General features: G+C 42.0%; 1 protein-coding gene across 15 annotated transcripts in view; it reads left to right on the plus strand.

Annotated features, from left to right (window-relative positions):
* Positions 1–987: 987 nt before the first annotated feature.
* Positions 988–22123, plus strand: part of LOC134344192 (calcium/calmodulin-dependent protein kinase type II delta chain) — a 586032-nt gene continuing 564896 nt past the window's right edge. For 9 of the 15 annotated variants that reach the window (XM_063043595.1, XM_063043593.1, XM_063043583.1 and 6 more), the window contains exons 1-2: positions 990–1515; positions 1965–2059. In XM_063043595.1, the coding sequence (XP_062899665.1) occupies positions 1451–1515; positions 1965–2059 (160 nt within the window). In that variant the 5' untranslated portion in view covers positions 990–1450. Of the gene's footprint in view, positions 1516–1964; positions 2060–22123 lie in introns of all 15 variants that reach the window. The other 6 variants (XM_063043588.1, XM_063043586.1, XM_063043589.1 and 3 more) reach the window with 3 other exon arrangements.

A 22123-nucleotide genomic window follows, 5' to 3' on the forward strand; every position in this document is an offset into this window, starting at 1 on the left:
GAACTCAGCACGTCAGGAGGCATCCATGGAATTACCAAACAGTCAACCATGTTGTGCCAAGACCCTCCTTCAGGACTACAAAGGAAGGAGGAAGATGTCAGAATAAATAGGTGGGGTTAGGGAAGGAAGATAGCTAGAAGGTGACAAGTGAAGCTAGGTGGGTGGGAAAGGTAAAGGGATGGAGAAGAAGGAATCTGATAAGAACATAAAGTGGACCACAGGAGAAAGGGAAGGAGGTGGGGCATCAGGGGGAGGCGATAGGTGTTAAGAGGCCAGAGTGGGCAATAGAAAAGGGGAGGATGATATTTTTAACGGAAGGAGAAATTGATATTCATGCCATCAGGTTGGAGACGACCCAGACGGAATATAAGGTGTTGTACCTCCACCCTGAGGATGACCAACATGTTGGAACGGGAACGGAAATAGGAATGGGATTCGGAATTAACATGCTTGGGCAGCGGGAAGTTCCGCGTACGGTGGTTGGAGTGCAGGTGCTGGGCAAAGCAGTCCCTCAATTTACGATGGGTTTCACCAATGTAGACACACACACAAAACTCTGAAGGAACTAAGGCGGCATCTATAGAAATGAATAAGCAGTCGATGTTTCTTCAGGACTGGAATGGAAGAGGGAAGATGCTGGAATCACATGAATGATTCCGATGGTCGAGACGAAATAAAGCGTGTTGATTTAATCACTGGTCGATGACAGCGGGAAAGGGGACAACTTTTCGCAGCCCGGGGCATGTCTTATTTCCTTGCAATGTTGGAATATCTTGACAAAAAGCTCCATTTGCTGATATGTGCACGGCCACTTCAGCATTCGACATGAAAGCTTTAACCCAGCAGAGATTCGTCCCCTGCCTTGGTTCACGATTTCTCTGACAGCACAGACAGCTCAAGTTTCCTTGGCCTCTGACGTCACTGCCCCCCTCTTCCCCCCCCCCTCCAGTGGCGACGCGCTCGGCTGTTTTTTGGTAAAATATATCGCGAGATGTTGGGAGCGCTGAGCCGGGCTTTAGCGTTATATTTGCCGGGGCTGTGAGGGAGGTCGGAGCAGGTGACTGCGATCTGGTGGTTGAATCGTCCCTGTTTCAGGGGAAGGACAAGAAGTAGCCGGAGGGGGAGGAGGTTCCAGAGGCGAGGCAGCGAGCATAGAAGCCGTGCATGAGGAGAAGGGAGGGCGTGTGTTCATTTGCGAGGTGACTGGATAGTGGAGAGCTGCTGCGGGCTCCGGTCGTTGCTGAGATCCCCACGCTGCCGCTGCAGTAGCCGAGGAACTGCGGGGGAAGCTATTCCGGTCCTTGTCTCGGTGCAGGATAGGAAGGCAGGAGGGTGGTTGCGGGTTTTGTCCACTCTTGGTGTTGGCGTTACCCAGCCAGCCAGGTGGTGTCCGCCGTGCGGGAATCGGTGAATAGCTTCAACACCGGAGACAGCATCCACTGTCGTCGCTATGGCTTCGACTACAACCTGCACCAGGTTCACAGATGAATACCAGCTATTCGAGGAACTTGGAAAGTATGGCAGCAAATCTGGCTGATTTATGTTCTCTCTAAATGAATAATACGGTTGGATTTCAGGCGTGCATGAGTGCTTGGTGGGAGGTTCGCAATTATGTTTTAGTGAAGTATACTGGCTTTCAATAGATGTTATTAATGGTTAGTTGGAGGCATAGAATTTAGCAAAATATGTACTTTAGTTTCGTTCTTTGCAAATTTGCTTTGGTGGTAAAAATGTTCCTGTGAATCAGAAGACCAGTTAGTAGACAATGCATCGGAAATCTTGAAATGGTTGGTTTTATTTTGCGGGAGTCTTAACCGTTTCAAGTGCGTTAAATTATTTGTGTTCATTGTATGTTCGGCTTTGGGCTGTGCGCCAGCCGCACTGAAGCAATATTCTAAGTTGGTGAAGCTTAATTGTTCTGTGTATAATTTTTGTACATGACTGTCTTTGATTGTTCCTTTCAGGGGAGCATTCTCGGTAGTGAGACGATGCATGAAAATCTCGACAGGACAGGAATATGCTGCCAAAATCATCAACACTAAAAAGCTCTCTGCCAGGGGTATGCACTATATCGTATATAGCCCATTCTTATTATTAATTTGTGGATGATTTATTAGAGTAACAATTAGTGAGTACTATCAGTATGTCACATTAGATGTTTTTAAGATGTATTTATGATTGTAAATTTCAAAGGAATTAGACTTATATTTCAGTACGGATCATTGTGTGTGTTGAGGGGGTATTGTAATTTTTTAAAAAAATTACTGTGTGTGAAAATGGCTTGGGGCCACCCGCAAGCTATCCTTTCATAAAATTCCAGTAGAGCAAGCCCAAGTTGGTGAGGTAGGGCAAGTCAGTACTTGTACACTTTACTGTATTTGATGATGGCTAGCATTCCAATCAAAAGAAATAAACCAATGGAATTTGTTTTTCATGCAGATTTTCACAGGTTCAATGGTTGTGTCAATAATTGAGTTATAACATGTTCAATATCAACCATACTTTTAATGTGTCTTATACACATGAATGTTCAAAACAATCTTCAGCACCAGTTAAATATTTATAGTGTTCTACTCTATTTTCTGTGAATCCCGTCTTCCAGATCCCCAGGTTTTTGATATTGTATTCCTTCGATGTCTCTCTACTTGGCTGTCTGCAGTTGTGGTCCTGCAGCTGCAGCAGCTAAGCAGTTGCTACTGAAATAATGTACCATATTTCAGTTCTTCGAGATGGTTTTTGCTGTGGAAGAAGCATTCGATCTGTCAGTCTGTTAATCAACCAGAGCATCCTTCCAGTAGTTCAATGAATTCTCAAAGGGAAGATCACGCCATGAACTCATTAGCGACTCCATGTATGAACATGGGCCACTACAATCTGTGGAAAATGTCAGGGTGAACGTGTGCTTCTGTCAAGCATGGAGAAGATTTGGGTCCATCTTTAATGAAACGGTATATTTAATGCAAGGCAGTTGGCTTCCAGATTTAATGTTTCTTTCCTGCTTTCACCCCCACCTTTGGTGAAGCTTATTTAGAATTGTGCAGGGTTACTGAGCACCACCTCTGAAACTTGATGTATAACTGCAGTGTGATGTGTGAGAGGATCCCTGTGGAGTGGGTGGAGGTGGTCTGCGGTGAGATGGCCATGCTGTAAAGTTTGTTGCCCAATGGAAGATTGTCTTCATGGTGTGTATGGAAGTGCCTGAAAGTTGCCAGTTGTTTAAGCCTGCACATCCACTTCCAATTATCTTTCAAGTGTATTAGTTTTCCAAGACTCTAGTTTTCTAATGATGATGATGATATGACATCACCTTCAAAGCAGTTAAAGTTTTAAGCCCTCAGTCCTGGGATTTATTGTTGCATATATAGCTTCTAATATGAGATGTGGTATTACTTCCCTTTTGTTTTGTGCTTGTACTATTGAGAAGTTCCTTTAAAACCAGCGGAGGGGTGACTAAAAATAATTGTTAAACTAAAATATTACTAATCTGCAAACCACAAGGAAAATCTGTCCTTTGTGTCTTGCAATGTTTCCTGTATTGGATCTTATCTGGTTAGGTTCAAAGTCACAAGTTGTATTGCATTGCATAATGGGGATCTGGGATGTTAATTGTTCTGTTTTTTCACTCCCTTGTTTCAGTAGTATAATACCTCCCCTGTGAGCTTTTAGCATCATTACCAAATTTCTTCTCCAACTAATAATGGCATTGATTATGTTGTATAATCAAATGGAGTGAGGGTTTTTGATATTGAAACCCTCAGTGAATTAATTTACTAAAGAATGTCCAGAATGTTGAAATTTAGAAGTTAAGTGCTTGATTGAGTTTGTTTCAAAGTGAGGAATAGATACAGTAAGGCATATATTCATGAATGTAGAAAATGAAATTTGTGTATTTTCTGAAAAATTCAATACAGATAAATTTTTGAGTTTGACAGGTTTAATAAAAACTGGAGAAGTATATACCTGAATGAGATGGTCAAATTACTTCTGTTGTTGAAGCTATAATTAAAAACTCATAGCTTGTTTTGAGGATGTTTATTCAATGGATATGTCTATTTTGGAAATACTGTCTTAGTAAATACTGAGAATACTTTAAACCAGGGGTCGGCAACCTTTTTGCCTCTGTGGGCTGGATCACGTATTAATGAGTGGGCCAGATAAATGCCATAAAAAACTTGAAATATGGGAATTATCCATTTAAGTACATCTAGTTATGTTTTGCTTCAAATTAATGAATAACTTGTGCTAGAAAATCATTTATGTTTAAGGTTGTTTACCCTTGCTTTAAACAATAGCAAACATTTTTGTTCTGTACATTTTTACTATATTTCGTATCTGCCACTTACCACAGAACAGATCCATTGTAAAAGTAGAGAATCGAATTCACTTGTTGTAACTGTGTAAATTCAGCATTAGATTCCACTGGGGAACTCAGCTTTTTAGTTTATTGCTACCTGAAATTTGAAGCCAACTTTGTCGTAATTTTGTTTAAATTCCTGCTGACCCATGAAAGGAGATTACTGTTCTGTGGCTCCCAAAATGTTGGTCTGCTCTTCTGTAGAGGCCTAGTGCCAAAAGCTGGGCTTGATATTGGAATTGTTTTATCGTTGTCACATGTACAGTGCAAAGCCTGTCTTACATACCATTCATACAGAGAAGAGCTACACACTGCATTGAAGTAGAACAATACAGAATAAAGTGTAACATATACTGAGAGAGTGCAGTGCAGGTAAATGATAAGGTGCAAGATGAGGTAGATTGTGAAGTCAAGAATCCATCTTATTGTTTAGGGAACAACTGGGTAGTCTGGTGGTCTGTGCTTACAGGCTTTTTCATCTTCTGCCCACTGGAAGAGGGGAGAATAATGTGTGGCGTCCTTGATTATGCTGGCTGATTTACTGAAGCAGCAAGCTGTATTGAAAGAGTCCATAGAAGCTGGTTTCTGTGATGTGCTGAGCTGTGTCCACAACACTTTGCAGTTTATTGGGTTCACATGCAGAACAGTTGCCATAACAAACAGGATGTCGTCTATGATGCATCAGTTCAAAATTGGTAAGGGTCGATGGGGACGTGCCAGATTTCTTAGGCCTCCTAAAGAACAGAGACATTGGTGAGCTTTATTGGCTATGGTGTCTATGTGGTTGGATCAAGATGAGGTATTAAGAACATAAGAAATAGCAGCAGGAGTAGGCCATCTGGCTCATTGAGCCTGCTCTGCCATTCAATAATATCATGGCTGGTCTGGCCATGGACTCATTTCTACCTGCCTGCCTTTTCCCCATAACCCTTAATTCATATAAAAATCTATCCAACCTTGTCTTAGCCTCCACTGCTTCATTGAGCAGAGAATTCCACAGATTCACCATTCTTTGGAAAAGCAGTTCCTCCTCATCTCCATCCTAAATCTACTCCCCTGAATCTTGAGGCTATGTCCCCTAGCTCTAGTCTTACCTACCAGTGGGAACAACTTTCCTGCCTCTATCTTACTCTATACTGCAGAGTATCTCTCAAAGGGGTTATCTATCCCTGGAGAGTATTGATGATGTTCACTCCTAGGAGCTTGAAGCCCTGCACTTCAACACCTTTGACGTGGGCAGGAGCATGTGCATGCCCTCCCATCCCTGTTCTTGAGGTGATTAACCAGCTCTTGTTTTGCTGATGTGGAGAGAAAGGTCAATGTCATTGACACCAAGGTCATTAAGCTCTTTATCTCCTTCCTGTGCTCTGACTTGTTGTTTGGGATATGACCCATTACAGTGCAAATTTGTAGATGGAGTTACAGTAGTTGTCGGTGTAACTTTCATTTGACCACCTTTCCTCCCACACCCGGTTAAAGTTGGTGGGGCCAGAAAAATTTTACTCACCAAATTGCTGAAAACAAAATCTTGACAGCTGAGCCAAGCCCAATGATCATGTTGGCTTTCAAAATCTTTTGACTGTTCAGAAACGTATTAAAAGATCATTAAAATGTTGATTAGATTTGCAATATTTGATATTTTAAAGGTTACAATTAACTTGCCTAACAGACAATATTTTAAATGTTGTGTAAGATAAATACTTATCTTATTACTTGCAATTGTTCTTCATTGAAATCAGCGGATGAATTATGGAGTTGTACCTTCAGGCCATGCGGCTACAAATTGTTTCTATCCACTGTATACTAGTCCCATTGACCTGCTTTTAGTCTGTAATCTTCTCCTCAGCAATTCAGATGCTTGTCTAGATGTTTATTGACAGGACAGAATATGGCTCTTTTTTACCCTCTGCGTTGATGCCAATTTTGTACTTATTTACTCCTCCAACTAGGCCAATAGCCCTTTCAATTGTTCCGATCCACGTACCTGTCAAAATGCCTTTTAGATATTATAATTGTATCTGCTGCCACCATCACCATCACTTCAGATAACCACCACCCTCAGTGTTGGGGAAAAACTTACCCTGCAATCCCCTTTAAACTTTGTTGCTCTTACCTTAAATCTATGTTCTCAATTTCTTGGTATCCATGCTCTGGGGCAAAAGGTTATACTAATCCTAGTTATAAGAAGTTGTGACAGTACCTGCATTCACCACCACCTTCGGCAGTGTGTGGGTTGGTGAAGAGCAGGGAAGCTTGCTCTCAAATCTCCTCTCAATCTTTTGCTTCTTGCCTTGTATAATTTTATCCTTTCTATTTTTAGACACCTTTATTATGGAGCAGAAAAATTCTAAAAGTCTGTTGCCCTCGAATTTTGTGTATCTATTATCAGGCCATCGTTGGTCTTCTCTGCTTCAAGAAACTCAATCTCCTTCAAAGTTGAAAGTGAATTTATTATCAAAGTACATATGTCCATAAGACATAGGAGCAGAATTAGGCCACTCAGCCCACTGAGCCTGCTCTGCCATTCTATCATGGTTGCTTCATTATCCCGCTCAACCTCATTTTCCTGCCTTCTCCCTATAACCTTTGATACCCTGACTAACTAAGAGGCTATCAATCTCTGCTTTACATATACTCAATGACTTGGCTTCCACAGCCATCCATGGTAATGAATTCCACAGATTCACTATCCTCTGGCTAAATAAGGTCCTTCTCATCTCTTCTCAATGGATGTCTTTTTATCCTGAGACTGTTGTCTGATCCCAGACTTGCCCACTATAGGAAATATCCTCTCCACATCCAATTTGTCTAGGCCTTTCAATATTTGATAGGTTTCAATGAGATCTTCTGTCATTTAAACTGTGAATACAGGCCCAGAACCATCAAACGCTTTTCATACTTTAACACTTTCGTTCTGGGGTCATCCTTGTGAACCTCTTCTGGACCCCCTCCAATGCCAGATCATCCTTTCTTAGATAAGGGGCCTAAAACTGCTCATAGTGCACCCAAGTGAGGATTCACCAGTGCCTTAAAGTGTCAGCAATACATCCTTATTTTTATTGTAGTCCTCTCAAAATGTTAACATTGCATTTGCTTTCCTTAGCACCAACTCAACCTGCAATTTGACCTTTAGGGAATCTTGCACGAGGACTCCCAAGTCTCTCTGCATCTCGGACGTTTTTCAATTTTCTGCCTATTTAGAAAATGGTCTACACTTTTGTTCCTTCCACCAAAGTGCATGACCATACACTTCCCGACCATTGTATTCCATCTGACACATTTGCCCATTCTCCTAATCTGCCTTGTCTTTAACTGCTTCCTCAATACTGCCTGCCCGTCCGCTATTGGCCATAAAGCCGTCAAGTTCTTCATCCAAGTAGTGGACGTACAACAGAAAAATAATCTGTCCCAAAGCAGACCCTGTGGAACAGCACTAGTCACCGGCAGCCAATCATACAAAGAATCTGTTGATTCTTGAAATGTCATTATTAATGCTTCCACAATCACTTCAGCCACCTCTTTCAGGATCCTGAGATGCAGTCCATCTGGTTCAGGTGACTTGTCTACTGAAAGCTCTTTCAGCTTCCCAAGCAGTTTTCCCCAGTAATAGTAACTGCACTCACTTCTGTCCCTGACACTCTTGAACTTGCGGCATACTGCTTGTGTCTTCCACAGTGAAGACAATAGACAATAGGTGCAGGAGTAGACCGACGCAAAATACTTATTTGGTTTGTTTGCCATTTCCTTGTCCCCCATTACTACCTCTCCAGCCTCATTTTCTATTCTCGCTTCCTGTATATCTAAAAGTACTTTTACTATCCTCTTTGTTATTATTGGCTAGCTTACCTTCATATTTCATCTTTTTCCCTCCTTACAGTGCTTTTAAAATTGCCTTCAGCTGTTTTTTTAAAAAACCCACAATCCTCTAACTTCCCACTAATTTTTGTTCTATTATATGCCCTCTCTTCTGCTTTTATATTGGCTTTCACTTCCCTTGTCAGCTCCAGTTGTGTCATCCTTCCTTTAGAATAATTCTTCCTCTTTGTGATGTCTCTGTCCTATGCCTTCTGAATTACTCCCAGAAATTCCAGCCATTGCTGCTTTGCTGTCATCCCTGCCAGTGTCCCCTTCCAATCAAATTGGTCAGCTCCTCTTTCATGCCTCTAATTCCCTTTACTCCACTATAATACTGATATATCTAACTTTAGCTTCTCCCTCTCAAATTGCAGGGTGAATTCTGTCATGTTATGATCACTCCCTCCTAAGGGTTCATTTACCTTAAGATCCCTAATCGTACCTGGTTCATTACACAACACCCAGTTAAACACAAACTGCTCTTAATAAGTTATCTTGTAGGCATTCCACAAATTTTTTCTCTTGGGATCCAACATCAGCACAATACTGATTTTTTTTTTTCTCTTTCTTTCTTTCTTTCTTTCCTATGTACCTGTATATTGAAATCCCCCATGACTATTATAACATTGCCCTTTTGACATGCATTTTCATCCTCTAGTTTTAATTTGTAACCCACCTCCTGTCCACTGTTGTATGTAACTCACATTAGAGTATTTTTACCCTTGTAGTTCCTGAATTCTACTCGCAATGATTCTACATTCACCTCTTTGTCCTGACAGTCTCACTACAGTCTCTGCTTGTATAACAACTACCCCATCATCAGCCCTATCACTCTAGTTCCCATCACCCTACCAAATCCTCCCTAACAGCTCTAGTGAACCTGAATTTGATAGGTTCAAATGAGAGTATCCCCTTATTCTTCAGACCCAGAGCTATCAAACACGGTTCATACAGGGAACCTGTCATGCCTGGGATTGATTATTTATTTAATTTTTTAAAAATTGAGATGGTGCAAAATAGACCCTTTTTCCCCTTTGAGCCACACTGTGCAGCAACACCAGATTTAACCGTAGCCTAACATGACAAAGTCCTGTCACAGAAATTCCTGCGGGACAGATTCAGAGGGATAAGCTGGCCAAGGGGTGGCATTTTTGGGTGGACTGTCAGTGTTCTGCCTGCTGACCGGAGACTGACAAGTTGTGACTCTCCATGGGGCAAGGGTGATCTGCACATTGCTGATGCTAAGCAGAATAACAAGACAGCTCTCAAGTGCCATGGCACCACAACAGCCCTCCCCACCCTGCCAGAGTCAGAGCAACCAGGGGCTGCACTTCACCTAACCCCCGGGGGTCTGAAATCCACGTTATATTTTGTCTTTGAAGCAATGAATTTAAATAAAACTCGAGGTTTACACATTTTTGATGCTCCTCTGCAAGGTTTAATACTTGTACTCATTAAAAGACAAATTTCTCTCTGCTACTAGGGCACAAGACCATTCTCCCTGCAGACTGGTTGAGCATTCAGCCTGCTGGCTACATTGGGACAAAGATGCCATTTGGCTTGGTTTACTCTCGGCTTGTCGGGCTGCTGCTGATTTCTGCTGCAGGAGAGGCCAGCGAGGTAGCGAACCCATCGCCATCCTTGGGCATCCAGACAGTGCCTTCCTGCAGGACCTCCAGCACCATCCTCCCCAGGAATCATAGCCCAGTGTACTGAGCTGCTTTGCAAATCCCTCATTCCTTAAACATGGGTTCTGATGACATACATTTATTTAAAAAAAAATTGTTCACTCTCTGAGGGTTACAGACATTCAGCACGTTTGAATTGATTTGAGATCTTGTCGGCTACACAGCTGCATTCAAGGCCCAGGCAACAAGGGCTAATTCTGAAATGCAAATCACACCAGATGTCTTTACAGGCCTGACAGTCTGATGTGACAGGCCACTCCATTTTTGTCTTTAACAACAAGAATCTGATCCAGCAGACAGAGTGCAGCTAATAATAAATTTGACAATCAGCAGACTGGCCGAATCCTTCAGACTGAACCTGGGACACTAGGTCCAGGAAATGAGACTGGAACCTTCACCATTGTCAAAGGCGAGGGCTAGCAACATGCCTGGCAGGCTCGAGGGAACAGTGGGTAAAGTCAGGTCAGCCAGTCTGCTTGGGCACTCTTCAACATGCCATTAGAGGAATATGGCACGGCATATGAGTGTGTGTGTGCACGCACACACAACTGCATGTCTAATAAGAATTCAATGAACGTGGATCGACACTCCATATCACCTTGAATAATCAGGTGGTAGTTCTTGTGCTGGCTGCTCAGCAGGTACAAGTCGAGGCTTCCCAGAGCATCCACATTATCAATTGAAGTTTTGTTCTGTAGTCAGATGGCAAAGATACCTTCCAGTACATCTGGACCTTCTCCAATACCAGCACATTGTTCCTTAGTTAAGGAGCTCAAAATACTCAAGTCTGGCCAATGCCTTATAAAGCCTTAGCATTACATCATTGCTCTTGTATTCTAATCCTCTCAAAATGAATGTTAACATTGTATTTGCCTTCCTTGCCACTGACTCAGCCTACAAATTCACTTTCAGGGCTCTCAAGTCTCTTTGTACCTCTGATTTCTGAATTTTCTCTGTTTAGAGGTAACAGGCCCTTCTGGACCAATGTGCCCACACTGTCCAATTATAGCCACGTGACCAATTAACCTACGAACCCGTACATCTTTCGGGCGGTGGGAGGAGACCAGAGCACCCGGAGGAAACCTGTGTGGTCACGGGGAGATTGTTTGAGCTCCTTACAGACAGTGACAGGAGTTGAACCTGGGCTGCTGACACTAAAGCGATGCCTTAATTGCTGTGCTATTTTGCCTCTCTATTAGAGAATACTGTAGTCTGCATTTGTTCCTTCTACCAAAGTGCATGACCATACACTACCCTACATTATGTGCCATCTGCCACTTCTTTGTCCATTCTTGGAGTCGTAGAGAAGTACAGCACAGAAAAAGGCCCTTCATCCAGTCTGGTCTATTCCAAAACCATTTAAGCTGACTTCTCCAATTGATCTGCACCAGGACTATAGCCATCAAAAGTGAGGAAGTTTTCCCTCATGTTCCGCTTAAACTTCTCACCTTTCATCCCTCAGAATCAGGATCAGGATCAGAATCAGCTTTATTATCACCGGCATGTGACGTGAAATTTGTTAACTTAGCATCAGCAGTTCAATGGAATACATAATCTAGCAGAGAAAAAGAAAAAAATATAAATAATAAATTACATAAACAAGTAAATCAATTACGTATGTTGAATAGATTTTAAAAAATGTGCAAATGTGCAAAAATAGAAATACTGTATATTAAAAAGGTAGTGGCCAAGAGTTCAATGCCCATTTAGGAATCGGATGGCAGAGGGGAAGAAGCTGTTCCTGAATCGCTGAGAGTGTGCCTTCAGACTTCTGTACCTCCTACTTGATGTGCAGGAAAAAAGGGCGTGCCCTGGGTGCTGGAGGTCCTTAATGATGGACGCTGCCTTTCTGAGACACTGCTCCCTGAAGATGTCCTGGGTACTTTGTAGGCTAGTACCCAAGATGGAGTTGACTAGATTTACAACGTTCTGCAGCTTCTTTCGGTCCTGTGCAGTAGCCCCTCCATACCACGCAGTGATGCAGTTTGTCAGAATGCACTCCACAGTACAACTATACAAGTTTTTGAGTGTATTTGTTGACACGCCAAATCTCTTCAAACTCCTAATGAAGTATAGCCACTGTCTTGCTTTCTTTATCCCACCCAAACTCAGTAGAAAAGCCTACTTGCATTTACACTATTTGTATCTCTCATGTTTTGTATATCTCTATCAAATTTCCTCTCAATCTTCTGCATCCTGCAGAATACAGTCCTAACCTATTCAATGTTTCTTTATAACTCAGGTCTTCCAGACTCAGCAACATTCTTGTAAATTTTCTTTGTACTCTTTCAACCTTGTTTACAACTTTTGTGTACGTAGGTGACCAAATCTCCAAATTAGGTCACACCAATGTCTTATACAACTTCAACATAACATCCCATCTTCTGTACTCAATATGTTGATCTATGGTCCAATGTACCAGAAGCTTTCTTTACAGCCCTATCTACCTGGGATGCTGCTTTAATCGAGTTGTATGCCCGTATTCCCAGATCTCTTTGTTCTCCCACACTCTTCAATGCCCTGCCGTTCACTGTGTAAGACCTACCTTGGATAGTCCTAATGAAGTGCAACACCTCACATTTGTCTGCATTAACTTCCATTTGTCATTTTTCCAGCTGATGCAGATCCCTCTGCAAGCCATGGTAGCCTTCCTCACTGTCCACTATACCCCCAATCTTGGTGTTATCCACAAATTTGCTGATCCAATTAACCACAGTATCATCCAGATCATTGATATAGATGACAAACAGCAAAGGAGATCCAGCACAGATCCCTGGGCACACCACTAGTCCCAGGCCTCCAGGCAGAGATGCAACCCTCTACAATCACTCTGGCTTCTTCTACAAAGCCAATATCTAATCCAATTTACTACCTCATCCTGAATGCTGAGTGACTGAACCTTCTTGATCAGCCTCCCATGTGGGGCCTTCTCAAATGCCTTACTAAAGTCCATGTAGACAACATCCACTGCCTTGCCTTCATCAACTTTCTTGGTAACTTCTTCAAAAAAACTCTAGGATTAGTTTGATGTGACCTACGACACATGGAGCCATGCTGACTATCCTTAATCAGTCCATGTCCATCCAAATACTTGTATATCCAGTCCCTTGGAATATCTTCCAATAACTTCCTGACAACTGATGTCAGACTAATTAGCTATAATTTCCTGGTTTCTGTTCAGAGCCTTTTTTTAAACAGCTGAACAACAATGGCTATCCTCCAAACCTCTGGTACATCTCCTGTCACTAATGGTGTTTTAAATATCACTGCTAGGGCCCCGACAAATTCTGCATATTTGGTCCCTGCGGCTTCCTTACCCCAGACTCTACCTGTATATTTACTCTTTCGGGAATCCTGCCCAAGGACTCCCAAGTCTCTTTGTTCCTTCATATTTTTCTCCATTTAGAAAATAGTGAACACTTTCACTCTTGTACCAAAGTGCATGACCACACACTTCCTGACACTGTATTCCATCTGCCATTTCTTTGCCCATTCTCTTAAAATGTCTAAGTCCTTCTGTGGTCTCTCTATTTCCTCAGAACTACCTGCCCCTCCACCTATCTTCATATTACCTGCAAACTTTGTAACAAAGCTATCAATTCCATTGATGTATAATGTAAAAAAAATTGGTCCCAACACAGACCCTTGTGGAACAGTCATTGGTAGCCAGCTAGAAAAGGCTCCCTTTGTTCCCAGTCTTTGCCTCCTGCCAATCAGCCACTGCTTTATCCATCCTAGAACCTTTCCTTTCCTTTACACTACTATTTCTAATTTAACTATTTAATGTGCATGTATATAATTCATTTTTAATATATTATTTATTGCAAAGTACTGCCTTTGCTAAATTAGCAAATTTCACAACATATGCTAGTGAGATTAAACCTGATTCAGATTAGGGAGACAGAATTTACCTAAAAACAGAACCTGATCAATTCCCACCTTTACACGTGCAAATAAATCCTGCTGCTTAGAACGGTTTCAAATAATTTCTCTACCACTGATATAAGCTTCACTGGACTGCAGTTACCTAGTTGACCCCTGCTGCCCTTATTAACGAAATCTGTTTCCTGTCATTTAGTCTCTCTTACCTCACTTGTGGTCAACAACAATGTTAACATCTTTGTCAAGGCCCCAGCAATCTCCTTCTGCACATCTATTGTATTTGATCATACCCCAGGGATTTATTTGCTCCAAGATATCTTGTACCTCTTGCTGCTTAATACTAGTGTACTCTAAAATAGCACCACGCCTTTCCATTTGAAACATACATTTTTCCTTGGTGAATGGATGGAGTGATTCAGCACAGAAACAGCCCTTCGACCCAACCAATCGAGGCTGACCAGGGTGCCTTCCTGACTCACATCTGTCTAAATTATCCTATGCATGAATCTATCCAAAATGACTTTTTAAAGATTATAGTTGTTCCCACCTCTAGCACTCCTGCTGGCAGCTTGTTTTCAGTAATACCTCCCTTAATCTCTTCCTCTGGAGGTTCATTCCATATACTCACCACCCTCTATGTAGGAAACAATTGCCCCTCATATTCCTTTTTATATCTTTCCCCTCTCATCCTAAATCTACGCCTGCTGGTTTTGGTCTTTGCTACCCTGTGGAAAAGACTGTTACCACCCACCTTGTCTGTGCCTCTCAAAATTTTAAATATTTCTATAAAATTGCCCCTCATTTCCTGACATTCCAAGTGGAAAAAGGAACCTAGCCTGACCAGTCTATCCCTGTAACTCAGGTCCTCGAGTCCTGGCATCATCCTCAAATCTTTAATGTACTCTTTATCTAGTTGATTCTCGGTCCTGTTGTAACCTCGGAGATCCTTCTTCACTGTTCAATACACTGGCAATTTTGGTGTAGTCCCAAACTTACTAATAATCCCACTTGCATTCTCATCCAAATCATTACTCTATATGACAAGCAACAGAGGACCCAGCACCAATCCCTGTGACACTGCTGACCCCAGGCCTCCCAGTTGAGAAACTGTCCTTCACTAGCATCTTCCACAAAGCCAATTGTGTATCCAGTTGCCCAACTCACTCTGGATCCTATATGATCTCATCTTCTGGACCAATCTACCATATGGGATATTGTCAATGACCTGAGTGAACTCCACATAAATGATGTTCACTGTCCTGCCTTCACTTTCCCTAAATCAACTCTTCAAACAAAGAAAACCTGTCAGATTATTGAGATACAATTTCCCACACAAAGCTGAGCTGACTATCCCTAATCAGTCCTTTCCTTTCAAATGTTAATGGAGTTTGTCCTTTAGAATCCTTTTCATAAACTGATATTGGTTCACTGGCTTGTAGTTCCCTGAATAGGTTTAAAAATAAAGGCACAACTTCAGACAATTTCCAGTCTTTCGAGACCTCACCAGTGGTTAAGGAAGGGACAACCATCTCAGCCAGGGCCCTAGCTTTCTTCCCTTGTTTCTCACTGTGTCCTACCCCACATGATCAACCCCTGCTTATTTGTTCACCTTTGTGCACTTCAAAGTTGTCAACAGTTTCCCTTTCAAAAGATGATGTGTTTCAGGAAATCAGTGTTCACTTTCCTGAACTCCCCAGCTTCCTTGACCATCACTGACCCTTAATTAGATTGATTCTCTTCCTAGTTACACTCTTGATTTATTGGACACATAGAATCTCTTGGGATCCTCATTTATCTGGTCTCCCAAGGATATTTCATGTCCTTTTTTAACACTCCTGATTTTTCTTCTTGTGTGTATTCCTACGTTCCTTACAAAGGATTTGCTTGACCCTATCTGCCTATAACCCTATCTCGGCCTGAAACGTCGACTGCACCTCTTCCTACAGATGCTGCCTGGCCTGCTGCGTTCACCAGCAACTTTGATGTGTGTTGCCTATAAGTAACGTGTTTTCCTTTTTCTTGACTTGCGCAAGAAGTATTCTACAAATGGGAAGTATTCATTTAAAACTCTGGTATTCATTAAAGAACTCAAATGCAAAGAAGAATTCCCTCGGCCAGATCCAAAAAATGTTTCTGGAACTGATTTGTGTTCAGTGGTTTAATTGGAAGAAGTGGTTGGAGTGTCTTCTTAGAGCAATGATTGTAGAAATCTGCAAGAACTGTATTGTCAATGTCAAAGGCTGTGGCATTCTGGTTGGAAGTGGGACAGTATTAAGAACAACATTCGTAAAATAGATAGCAGAGATGGTTTCCATTTCAGTCTGTGCCTTAGTAGCTAATAAGGCATACTTCTACACAGTGAGGGTGAAAAGTTTTAGACTGAAGGAAGCATGCCATGTAACTGTAGCATAACCAGTTAATGTCAATATTTTCATAGAATGATAATACGTTTAAGAGGCCATCTGGTTTTTGTGCATTTTTAAATATTTTATTCACTTCAGTCAAGGCTCCATTCAGCTTCACTGTTCCAAATCAAGTTACAGAACCAGTCCAATCTTTCTGTATAGCTGGCACTTTCCACTCCTGGCCACACACCTTCTCAGCACTCACTCCAATATTATCACAACTGTTATAAACTGGAGCTGAGAAGTGTATGAATTACTTAGCCTGTGATGCAACTTGTATATGTACCATTGGAACAAAACCCCTCTTGTGTTAAATTCAGTGTCTTGGTTAATAAAAGAAAGCATCATTTCAAACTTGTTTTGCCACTTAAGAACTAGTGGGGAAAAATCTTGCTTCCTCCACAATATCCTGTATTTATTTTATGTTTTCTTTGCAACTGTTGTGTAACTGATTAAATTTGTTTTTCAACTTTTCTACCAAATGAATATATATTCTGTATTTGCCTGTCATCCAAGTCGTTCCTCTTCATTGCTGACAAAGGTCATATCCTGTGTAAACCTCACCATGACAAAGGAACATTAAAAATGCAGGCGGGTATAGGTCATCTGGTCCCTAGTACCTTCCCCACCACTCAGTGTTATGATCATGGATAATAGCATCATTTTCCTGCACTGACCCTTATCTGATTCTCTTAATGTGGTGTTAAGTCTGTAACTCTGATTCAGTGTCTTTGAAGCCTCCCAGGTAGAAAATTCCTACTATTCACTTTTCAATGGGCAAAGAGGTTTCTTCTCATCTTATTTATGATTGACCAACCCCTTAAACTGTCAGTCCTGGTTATATGCACCATTGGCAGGGAGCATTAACCCTCTATTCATCTTGCCCCGTAAGAATTTTGTTTGCTTAAGTTGCCTCTCATTCTGAATGCTGGAATGTTTAGGCCCAAAATGCTTTTGTAGCATCACTTCTGTTGAAAGTATGTCCTTTGGTAGGGAGACCAGACCTGTGCATAACATTACCTGTGTGCTTTCACCATATCCATAATATTTGCAGGGAAAATGTCTGACACATTTAAATCTTGATCATGAATGTACAGTGTAATAGGCATGGTTTCAGGAGTCCTGTAGAGCCCCAATGGTAACTTCCTTCTGGCCACCTGCAAACCATTACTCTTTGCTTCTAATTTTGGATCCAACACTTAATAGCAGGTTACCATTTCTCTGGGCACCATGCCTAGTTGATTATCTTAGAAGTAAAGTTCCTGTTATATAGGCAATTTGCATACAGCAAGTTCCTATTAGAGGTAGAATATATCAAAAGTTTCTTCTGTTTGACTTTTGTTTAGACTACCAGATGAACTTTGTGCAACTTTGAATAGTTCTGTGCTAATCGTTTAATCTCCCTGAGGCAGGGTCTTTGTAAAATATTTGTTATCAGATGCTTTCTCCAGTGCATGCTTTTTGGAGCATGATGCCACAATATTTTGATTTAAAGGCAGGAATGATATTTTAATAGAAATGGATTATTTTTCTTAACACAAGTGTGCAAGCTTGACACTTTGTGGGAAGATCTGTACTCTGTGGTTTAGGATTGCAAGCATCATCACTTCTTTCAATTAAGAAATTAACTTTCCCACTGTCCCCATGTCTGAGTGCAACAAGCATTGATATGATAGTTCTCTTGCCACCTCTGCAGTCTCCAAAGATAGCTATGCTCGTCATATTCAGGTTCATTGTTGCTGACATGTTTTGTGAAATTTGTTGTACAGCCACTGCACAGTGCAAGACAATTACTGTAAGTTGCAAAATAAACAAGTAGTGCAAAAGTAGTCTAGCTTTATTTGTCTCTGCGTTTTTTTTGATGTCATTTGGTTGATTGTTGATTGAAGTATCTTCTAACTCCCTTGGTCTTTGCTCAGGCTTTCATTTCTCACTTTAGAAAATTCCTTGTGTCGTTTGGTAGTTTGTTTTGTTTGATGTAGGCTCAGTGACACATGGCTAGCCAGTGATTCAGTAAGGAACTGTCAGTCCGTTCTAGGCTTCTGCATTCATGCGTTAGTAGGGGGAACTTCGCTCACTGCTCCCCATGATGTATCACCTAGTCCTAGGTATTCCACAAATTACTGACCGGACCAGCCGGGTTGGGTCCAGTTTATAATTGGTAGAGCGTGGCACTTTTGAATAGATTTGCTGACCTTGATTAAGAAAGCAAACTATTAGAAGGGATTCTGAGACATTTGGAAATGCAAGCACGGATGAGGGATAGTTCGCAAAGCTTTATTTTAAACATATCTCACAAAGATGATCTGACTGTTCTGAAGGGATGGCTAACAAGACTGACGGTGGTAGGATGGTAGGTATTATCCATGTCGACATTAGCAAGGCCTTTGAGAAGATCCCACAGGGTTGGCTGTTCTGGCAGAGTAGATCATGTACGAGGCGAGTTAGCCAATTTGATGCAAAATTGTCTTGGTGTCGGGAGTCAGAGGGTGGTGGTGAAGAATGTTGGAAACCTATACTGACTCTGCAATAGTTAGGTATATAAAGGGAGGATGGCCCTGGTGTAGGACTTTGTCAAATGGGCAAGTTGAATCATCTGCAGCTCACCATTAGTAAGATAAAGGAGATTGTGATGGACTTTAGGAAGACTAAACCTGCATTGCTCCCTGTTACTATTGATGGTGAGGACATTGATGTGGTGAGGACCTACAAGTACCTGGGGGATGACAGACTTGAGTGTAGCACCAATACAGAGGCAGTGTACAAGAAGGGACAGAGTTGCGTCTACTTCCTGAGGATACTGAGGTCCTTTGTGAGTATACAGCCCTCTCCTTCACATGTTCCACCAGTGTGTTGTCGCCAGTACAATCTTCTGTGCAGTGATGCTGGGGCAATGGCATCAACATGGGTGATGCCAACAGGATCAGTAAACAGACTAGAAAGGATGGCTCTGTTATAGGAGTCAAACTGGATACCCTGCAGGCTGTGGTAGAACAAAGGGCTCAACAGAAAATCCTGGCAATTCTGGTCATTATTTCTTACTCCCTGCATGCTGCCTTGGCCGAACAGGGGAGCACTTTTAGTATTAGACTAAGACAGTGGTCCCCAACCACTGGGCCGCGGACCCGTACTGGGCCACAAAGCATGTGCTACTGGGCCGCAAGGAAATGATATGATTTGATGATATGAGTCAGCTGCACCTTTCCTCATTTCCTGTCACGCCCACTGTTGGAACTTTAACACATGCGAGGTCATTACCCACAGGTCATCCATGTCAGCGTGGGAAGAAGGTCAACTCCTCGAGCTTGCAAATGATGGTGGGTTGAAAAGTATGTTTGATATAACATCTCTGCCGGCATTCTGGATCAAAGTCAAGGCTGAATATCCTGAGATAGCCGCGAAACCACTGAAAAGGTTGCTTCCATTTCCAACATCATAGCTCTGCAAAGTGGGCTTTTCTGCAATGAATGCAACGAAAACTAAATTGCGGAATAGACTGGACATAAGGAACCCCATTGGAGTATCGCTGTCTCCCATCACCTCCCGATAGGACCGTGTTGTTGCAGGAAAACAAGCCCAGGGCTCCCACTGATTCAGCGATATTGGTGTGTTGTAATGATTTTATATGCTCATTCGGGGAAAATATGCACTGTGTTTAATATTAAATTTGTTAGGTAAACCCTTCTAGAAACGAGATTGAGTGTATTAGGCACTTATAAGTGACTAAGTTGACTTATCACCTATATTCCAGTTGTGATTAACACCACCCGCCCCCCCCCCAACCAGTCGGCCAGTCCGCAAGAATATTGTCAATATTAAACTGGTCCGCGGTGCAAAAAAGGTTGGGGACCCCTCGACTAAGACAACTGTGCTGCCTCAGAGAGCGCTATATGAAGTCATTCTTACCCTTGGCCATTAGGTTGTATAATGAGTCAACCTGTTGCTAGGAAAGTGATGACCCCCTCCTGTTGGACTATTTGTAGTAATTTATTTTTTATTCTTTCTGCTTCTTTTCTAATATTTACATCTGTGCACTTGTAATGCTACAGTGACACTGTAATTTCCTCTGGGATTAATAAAGTATCTATAAATCTATAAACATTTGGTGTGTTACACTGATCAATGCTGAGACGACTTGTACAGTGCCTTGAAAAAGTATACAGCCACCAGCCGTTTGTTCACGTAAATGAGTATTACAACTGGGGATTTTGATCAATTTAACTGAGATTTCTTATTCAAGAATGGCATGGACCTTTTTTTCACAGAGCCTCAAAACAGGGAAAACTAAAAATTCAAAAACGGAAATGTCAGCAGTTCAAAAGTATTTATCCCTCTTTGCCCAGTACTTAGTTGAATCACTTCTCGCAGTTATTACTGCTAGTTGTCTTTTTGGATAAGTTTCTATTACCTTTGTACAAAGTGATGGAGCAAGATTTGCCCATTTCTCCTTGCAAAATGGCTCAAGCTGTACCAGGTTATTTGGGGAGTGGCAGTGGAGAGCAATCTTGAGGTCTTGCCAGACATGTTCAATCGGGTTAAGTTCAGGACTTTGGGCCACTCAAGGACAACAATTTTCTTCATTTGAGGCCACTCCATGATTGTGCTGGCAGTGTGCTTTGGTTGTTGTCCTCCTGAAAGATGAACTTCCTCCCCAGTTCAAGTTTTTTTGGCAGAGGCTAGCAGGTTTTTAATCCAGGATCTCTCTGTATTTAGATGCAGTCACCTTTGCATCAATTCTGACCAGCTTTAGTCATAGAGAAGTACAGCACAGAAACAGGCCCCTCGGCCCATCTAGTCCATGCTGAAACCATTTAAACTGCCTGCTCCCATCGACCGGCACTGGAACCATAGCCTTCCATACCCCTACTATCCGTGCACTTATCCAAACTTCTCTTAAACGTTGAAGTTGAGCTGTACCACTTGTGCTGGCAGCTCATTCCACACTCTCAGCACCCTCCAAATAAAGAAGTTTCCCCTTGTGTCCCCTTAAACTTCTCACCTTTCAACCTTAAACCCTGATTGTAGTCCTGCCAAACCTCAGTGGAAAAAGCCTGCTGTACCCCTCATTATTTTGTATACCTGTATCAAACCTCCTCTCAATCTTTTATTTTCTAAGGAATACCGTCCAAGGTAATCAATCTGTCCTTGTAACTCAGGTCAAGACCTGGAAACATCCTTGTAAATTTTCTCTGCACTCTTTCAATCTTGTTTATATCTTTCCTGTAGGTAGGTGACCAAAAATGCACACAGTACTCCAAATTAGGCCTCACCAACATCTTATATAACTTCTATATATCGTCCCATCTGCTGTACTCAATACATTGATTTATGAAGGCCAATGTGCCAAAGCTTTAATTATGATCCTATCTACCTGTGACACCACTTTCAATTAATTATGGACCTGTATTCCCAGACCCTTTAGATCCACCACAATCTTCAGTGACCTACTGTTCACTGTGTAAGACCTACTCTGGTTGGTCCTACTGAAGTGCAAAACCTCACACTTGCCTATGTTGAATTCCATCTGCCATTTTTCAGCCCATTTTTCCAGCAAGTGTAGATCCCTCTGCAAGCCATGATAGCCTTCATCACTATCTACGACACCCCCAATCTTGGTGTAATCCACAAATTTGCTGATCCAGTTAACCACATTATCATCCAGATTAATGATGTAGATGACAAACAACAAAGGACCCAACAGTAATTCCTGCGGCACACCACTAATCACAGGACTCCAGTCAGAGAGGCAAGCATCTCTGGCTTCTCCCACAAAGCCAGAATGAGTGACTGAACCTTCTTGATCAGCCTCCCATGCAGGGCTTTCTAAAGTCCATGTAGACAATATCCACTGTTGTGCCTTCATTCACTTTCCTCAAAAAAGTCGAAAAGACTGGTTAAACATGAGCTACCATGCATGAAGTGATGCTGACTGTCAATCC

The sequence above is a fragment of the Mobula hypostoma genome, chromosome 3, assembly GCF_963921235.1.
Source record: "Mobula hypostoma chromosome 3, sMobHyp1.1, whole genome shotgun sequence".
In the NCBI taxonomy this organism is placed as follows: Eukaryota; Metazoa; Chordata; class Chondrichthyes; order Myliobatiformes; family Myliobatidae; genus Mobula; species Mobula hypostoma.